We start from the raw sequence: 7,769 nt of genomic DNA, 5'->3' as shown, positions 1-7,769 counted from the left end.
ATTTATATGGTAAATTCTGGATTGATTGAAAGGAGGCGCTTTCTGCGTTTTGTGACGTATATCGTCACTCGACGTGTTTTCAGTACGAAAACTAATATGAACGATTTTCTTGAAAAACATACGCGCTACTTTATCTGAGATCGTTCCGATGTACGGTATGACAGCGTAATTTTGCTATTCTTCTTTTACTTGTCTATCTAGCGTTATTTCGATGTTGTTTATCAACTGTTTGGCTTTCAGCTTCTTCTGAGAGATTTCGTTGATTATGTTTGCATTGTAACCGTACACGAAGAAATCAGTCGATTTAAATTGTTTCAGACAAGCCGGGATTCGCGTACATTTGCGAGTGGCCTAGAACGAGGCTACCTAGCTAGCGCGGCCGTGCAGCGGCGGTGTGTCTGACGTGGGCGATGGAGTGTCAGTCGCTGCGTGTGACCGTCGACCCGGCCAATCGATACAGGTGAGCCGGGCGTCGGCCACGCGTCAGAGGCGGCGTTCGATGCGCAGGCGCAGACCGTCCTTGGGCCGCAGGATGAGTTCGCCCAGCAGAGTCAGGTCTTCGCGGCGGTCCACCGCTTCCACGCGATAGCGCCGCAGCACCGTAGAGATCACCGCCTTTTCCTCCAGTATGGCGAACTTCTGACCTGCAACACGAGTGCGCACGCTCACTCTTTTGTCCCTAAATGCTATTTTGGGGACGCTAGTACATGACCGGTAGCGTCAGAATTTCACCTCTCTAATTTTACGATGTATATCCTAATGTTACAAGAAAACTTTCAAAGTCAAAAGGTAGTCACAGAAAATAAATCCACAGTAAATGGTCAAATAAACATCAGCAACCAAACGTCACTATACTAAAGAAACATTTCAGACATATTACGAATGAAATTCCCCCGCCGCGTTTTTCTGTCTGAAACCTATCTCAGGGCTAATCTCAGGAGCTGCTCCAAGGGTTTTGATATAGTTTCCTTTAATAGACAGATTGATTCACAAGAATGATTTGCGTACATAATTTATAGGGTGTCCCCAAAAGAATGACTCGATTCTAAATAGAATTATTTATTAGGAAGAAGGGCTTAACACCAACAAACTGCATACTGAATTACTCAGAAAAGACAGAAGTTTATAAAAATCCATCATAAATGATCAATATGTCCTCCATTGGCTGCACGGACGATATCTAGCCGACAGCTGAATTCATCCCAAACTGAGCGTAAGGTGTCAAAAATAAAAAAAATAAAAAATGTGTGTGAAATCTTATGGGACTTAACAGCTAAGGTCATCAGTCTCTAAGCTTACACACTACTTAACCTAAATTATCCTAAGGACACACACACACACCCATGCCCGAGGGAGGACTCGAACCTCCGCCGGGACCAGCCGCACAGTCCATGACTGCAGCGCCTTAGACCGCTTTTTCTTTTTTTTTTAAAAAAAATCTCATTTTGTTCGCTTTTGTTCGTTGCATTTGCTAGGGGCGGACGTCGTAAGACATCCGTTGAAGTTCGTTGTTGATCGATTAACTCAGTTTTCTTATTACAGAGGGCAGCTAACTCTCCGACCGAACACGCTGAGCTATCGTGCCGGCTTTAAAATTTGTGCCCCTATCGGGACTCGAACCCGGGATCTCCTGCTTATATGGCAGATGCTCTAACCATCTTTTTTTTCATTTATTTCGTTATTGTTCGTTGCGTTTGGTCAGGGCGGACGTCACAAGACATCCGTTCAAGTTGATCGTTGATTCCTTTACTCAATTTTTTATTACAGAGGGCGAGCGGCCCTCTGACCGAACACGCTGAGCTACCGTGCCGGCTGGGACTAGCCGCACGGTCCATGACTGCAGCGTCCTAGACAGCTAGGCTAACCCCGCGCGGCGTAAGGTATTCTCTGTCATTAAGCTACAGCAGCGGATGTTCATCAATGTCACGAGGTAAGGGAGGAACGTTCAGCACGAAATCGAATATGAAACGCCCGCTGAACTGCTATCACTGATTGAGTACGACTAAATTCAATAACACAATACGCCTTCTACTGCGCGGACGCCATATTGCGCGAGACTGGCCGCACGCTCCAGGTCAGTGATCGTAGTGACACCTAGCGGATTTTTTCTGAAACTCTAGACCATGCCGATTACATCTAGCGCTGTTTCAGTCACCTAGTGACATTTGTCTCAATGTTATTACAAGTTAAAATCGGGTCATTCTTTTTTGGGACATCCTGTATTACCACCAAGCCAGAAGAGTCTTCCAGGTGTCCTCACACCCTCAATATTTATTGCGCAATGCTGAGTACTGCGCAATACACTCAGGTTACAAAAGTCATATGCATATACACTCCTGGAAATGGAAAAAAGAACACATTGACACCGGTGTGTCAGACCCACCATACTTGCTCCGGACACTGCGAGAGGGCTGTACAAGCAATGATCACACGCACGGCACAGCGGACACACCAGGAACCGCGGTGTTGGCCGTCGAATGGCGCTAGCTGCGCAGCATTTGTGCACCGCCGCCGTCAGTGTCAGCCAGTTTGCCGTGGCATACGGAGCTCCATCGCAGTCTTTAACACTGGTAGCATGCCGCGACAGCGTGGACGTGAACTGTATGTGCAGTTGACGGACTTTGAGCGAGGGCGTATAGTGGGCATGCGGGAGGCCGGGTGGACGTACCGCCGAATTGCTCAACACGTGGGGCGTGAGGTCTCCACAGTACACCGATGTTGTCGCCAGTGGTCGGCGGAAGGTGCACGTGCCCGTCGACCTGGGACCGGACCGCAGCGACGCACGGATGCACGCCAAGACCGTAGGATCCTACGCAGTGCCGTAGGGGACCGTACCGCCACTTCCCAGCAAATTAGGGACACTGTTGCTCCTGGGGTATCGGCGAGGACCATTCGCAACCGTCTCCATGAAGCTGGGCTACGGTCCCGCACACCGTTAGGCCGTCTTCCGCTCACGCCCCAACATCGTGCAGCCCGCCTCCAGTGGTGTCGCGACAGGCGTGAATGGAGGGACGAATGGAGACGTGTCGTCTTCAGCGATGAGAGTCGCTTCTGCCTTGGTGCCAATGATGGTCGTATGCGTGTTTGGCGCCGTGCAGGTGAGCGCCAGAATCAGGACTGCATACGACCGAGGCACACAGGGCCAACACCCGGCATCATGGTGTGGGGAGCGATCTCCTACACTGGCCGTACACCACTGGTGATCGTCGAGGGGACACTGAATAGTGCACGGTACATCCAAACCGTCATCGAACCAATCGTTCTACCATTCCTAGACCGGCAAGGGAACTTGCTGTTCCAACAGGACAATGCACGTCCGCATGTATCCCGTGCCACCCAACGTGCTCTAGAAGGTGTAAGTCAACTACGCTGGCCAGCAAGATCTCCGGATCTGTCCCCGATTGAGCATGTTTGGGACTGGATGAAGCGTCGTCTCACGCGGTCTGCACGTCCAGCACGAACGCTGGTCCAACTGAGGCGCCAGGTGGAAATGGCATGGCAAGCCGTTCCACAGGACTACATCCAGCATCTCTACGATCGTCTCCATGGGAGAATAGCAGCCTGCATTGCTGCGAAAGGTGGATATACACTGTACTAGTGCCGACATTGTGCATGCTCTGTTGCCTGTGTCTATGAGCCTGTGGTTCTGTCAGTGTGATCATGTGATGTATCTGACCCCAGGAATGTGTCAATAAAGTTTCCCCTTCCTGGGACAATGAATTCACGGTGTTCTTATTTCAATTTCCAGGAGTGTATATAGAGACGGCGGTAGTATTGTGTAAGCAAGATACAAATGAGCAGCTGTTGCCTCAGAGAAACACATAGAAAACGGCGCATGTACACGATAAATTACATTATTCACTTGCTGAATTTGTAATCAGTTATTGCTGTTGTGGTTTACTAATCTATGTTTCAATAAATGAGCAGCTGGTCCATTGAAATGTGTACTGGAAGCCATACGGACTTATTTCGTCCGTTCTGCATAATGTCTGCTTATGTTTTGCAAAGTAAGCCACTCACTCCCGATACAGGTGAGTTCCAAGTCGTCGGTCACCGACATGTTCGTTACGAAGGCAGAGTTTGAACTGACGCGTCCCGGGCGTAAATATTGCTTAATAATATTGTGCCGTTCTTGGTCTTGCAATTTTATTGCGCAATTAATGCTGAATGTTTGTGTACCCTTTAGTGGTAACTACGCAGAGCCAGGGCGGGTCGCTAGTAGTAGACAAATGGCACCCCATTTAGCTGCTACAAAAATAGTACCACATAAACCAGGCAACTTACCCACTCTTCATCATCCACAACAGTACCACAGTAAAGTAGATCTAACGAAATAATTATTTGCGCACACAGAAGTTTATACATATCATCTCCACTTTTACACACACACACACACACACACACACACACACACACACACAAAGAGACAGAAGAATAGCAGACACTTCCACAACCATAAAAACAAAACACAACCATAAAAACAAAAGACGATCATAGCCCGTAACATCAAAGCAAAGTACATGAGGTGCAAATGAATCTACGCAACAAGAAAACGAAAATAATCATCTTGTGGTGCAGTTCTTCTTGTTGTCTCCGTGCTTGCTAAGAAAATGGGATGAGGAGTTCCGCCTTATGCAAGACACCGCATAAGGCGGAACTCCCCATCCCAAAACGAAAATATTTTCCATGTCATTGTACTAAAATGGAACACCTATGCGTAGAAGAACATCAGAAATACAAAGAGAAATAAAAGTATCATGAGCAGTAATCGTTATTTCATACTGTTTAATAGTACTAATTTAGAACATAAGATTTGTTTACTATGTTGTTAAAAGGAAGTGTAAGAAAAATCGCAATGTTACTACATTGACTACTGAAAATGCTTTGAAATAAATCAAAAGGAGTATGGTTTAAATAAGTTTTTTGTTATAGTCGCAAAAATTGATATATAACCTACATCTGCTATGGAGCTGAAACAGAGTGTATGTACTCCTGTATGTCTGGGATCTCCTCCCAAACTCCTGTATAGATTTCAAGCAAATTTGACACACAAACAGCAGGCTTCATGAGTATCAACACTGTGCAGCTCACAACCTCCTAGATCCAATAGGAGCAGAGATATGGGCAAAAACGTGTTTTACCTGGTGCATAGGCTACCCACATGACAGGTATGTTGTCTGGGAACAGTGTCAGCCTGCCAAATCAACCTGCTTTGGGGCAGTCTACATGTCAGGGACAATAAACGGTTCTCTGGGTCCCAACATGTAGGGTGCCCTGCATGACAGGTATGTTGTAGGAGCGGTATCAGCCTGAATTATTGAACTGTGTTGCAGTGGCTACATGAGCTGATGATCACGCTAGGGAGATGTTGAAATGGATATAGGATAGGATGGACAGCGTGAGGGGGAGGAGGAAATGGAAACAGAGAGGAGAGGTGGGGGAGATTAATGAGTGAGGTGAAAGGTGTAGATATTAGTTACCTGAATCACAATAACATTCTATTATTCCCTAACACTGTTTAAAGTAGGAAATTTGGAACACTGCACTGTACAGTAGAAAAGAAAAGCTAAGCAACCTTGCAATAAATGCTGTTTCTCCACGTATCATAAAAAAAATAATGTCTGGCCCCAGTAGCTGATTGTTCAGTGCGACAGAATGTCAACTTTAAGGGCACGGGTTCCATTCCCGGTTGGGTCGAAGATTTTCTCCGCTCACTGACTGTGTGTTGAGTTGTCCTAATCATCATCATTTCATCCCCATCGACGCGCAAGTCGCCAAAGCGGCGTCAAATCGAAAGACTTGCACCCGGAGAATGGTCTACCCCCTAGTCATACGACGTTTATAAAAATTATGTTCACATTTTTGGAGAGGAGCTAAAGGAAGTAGTAACTTTTTTGTAATCTTGTTATGAGAAGAAAATGCTAAATACGGGAGAGTGATACCTGAACTACAATGACTTTCAAGACACTTTTTTAAAAATTCATTATTAACTATATATAGTTATCTGATGTAATTGGAGAAAAACTATCTTCGACAGTTTCTCATATCTGTAAGGGTTTACACGATACTCAAACTAAAGCACGGTAAAATACGTCGAAATGCTATAAACTCGTTCCCAACAGCAACAGCCTTTTAACGGCGGTTATCTACGCCATGTCACTTAAGTGGTGTTATGATATTCTGAGAAGTACGTAATTCACCACCAATACATCACTTCACGGACGAGTCGCACAATACTATGGAGAGAAACCGAGGCTGTGTTTGTGTATCTGGTACTGCAACGCTGCAGCACACCACCAGCTTGCGACACGGGGAGGTGACACAAACCTGGAAGGATCCGAGAAACAGATTAACAGCCATTGATGCCCCGAAAAGTCTAACTGTGGATTTTACGTGACAAGCCTTTAGTCCAATGACAAGTTTGTGCCTCATTTATGACACAATCGCTCAATATTCAGGCAAGCCTTGACGAACGAGTAGATTAACAGGAAAGAAATGTCACAATATTCACGAAAACTTTCCCTCACCTACTCGCTCTTATAAGTGTAGGAAAATTTCTCAACCATAGGTAAGGCGTAAACTTGTTCAGTACCGCTGAATCACTGTTGCTGGATGTGCCTCGGCGGTAATACAAAACAGAAAGAAATTCAAGTCACTTTAGCTAGACTTGGATGCTTATGTGCTTGTACGAGGGGCGTTCAATTAGTAAAGCAACACATTGTTTTCTCTACCAATTTCAGTTGAAAAAATGCAGAATTTGTTGTAGCAAATCGTGGAATATTCAGCCCATATAGCATCATGAAGTTCGACAGGTGATGGCGCTATACGTAATCTTCAAAATGGCGCCTGTAACGAAGCAGACAGCTGTCATTGATTTCTTTTTGGTGGAAAACCAAAGCATCGCAAATACTCATAGGCGCTTGCAGAAGGTCTACGGAGATCTGACAGAACAAAAGCACGGCGAGCCGAGGCGTCTGTCTTCACCGCAACAAGGCCGCGTAAACATCTCCCGCATGTCGTCTGGCCGCACACAGCTACGACTCTTGCAATGTTAAAGATTGCCGGTTTGGATGTAAGAGAGGCCGTGAACGTCGCAACCTTGTAGGGTAAAGTAGATGTACAACTGAAGAGAAATACGAAAGCAGAGAGTATGCAGTACACGAACAGGATTCGGATACGACTTTACCTTGTAGACACAAAGTTGAAATGTCACAGAGAGAGAATTCACTCATAGAAATAGAAGTGTCAAATCGAGAGTGAGCAAATGGCCATCATGGGTGCGATCGGTAAACGCTAGACAGACCGCGGAAAAAAACCCACATGAATGGCAAATGAAATGATTTGCGGGCGCACTCGGTCATACACCACAGGCTAGCTTGCAGCACACAAATGTTGCCGTTGAGTAGAAGTACCGTATGAGGTACCTAGATGAAAGAATCACCTGCAACGTATTTACAGAACTCAAACGACGCAGAGTGCATTGGCACATGTCTAAGGGCGAGCTGTGGCGTCTGAAATGTTCGAAAGCAGTGACACGTATAGGTCTGCTGGCAGCTTGCCACGACTTCTGGCACGGGAGACTGTCAGCTGAACAGACCACTCGAAGAGTCGCTGGTCGCAAAACTTTGTCCAGCTCGTAGCTCACGGTTTTTACCACGTTCCAGAAGCAACGTCGCTGGAACCGGTAGCAGCGCAACAGTTATTGTTACGGGGAATGTTAAATGATGCGGTTGGGTTATGCGCGTTTAGAAATTAGTCCTCCACAAATC

General features: G+C 46.2%; 1 protein-coding gene across 1 annotated transcript in view; it reads right to left on the bottom strand.

Annotated features, from left to right (window-relative positions):
* Positions 1-483: 483 nt before the first annotated feature.
* The window catches only part of LOC124596297 (cytochrome P450 4c3), a 293,573-nt gene continuing 286,287 nt past the window's right edge, over positions 484-7,769 (bottom strand). Inside the window, exon 14 of the mRNA XM_047135397.1 lies at positions 484-644. Within this exon, the coding sequence (XP_046991353.1) occupies positions 484-644 (161 nt within the window). The remainder of the gene's footprint in view (positions 645-7,769) is intronic.

This window comes from Schistocerca americana, chromosome 1, assembly GCF_021461395.2.
Source record: "Schistocerca americana isolate TAMUIC-IGC-003095 chromosome 1, iqSchAmer2.1, whole genome shotgun sequence".
Taxonomy (NCBI): domain Eukaryota; kingdom Metazoa; phylum Arthropoda; class Insecta; order Orthoptera; family Acrididae; genus Schistocerca; species Schistocerca americana.
The sequence above is the reverse complement of the archived record's forward strand: the minus strand, read 5'-3'. Positions and strand labels throughout refer to the sequence as shown.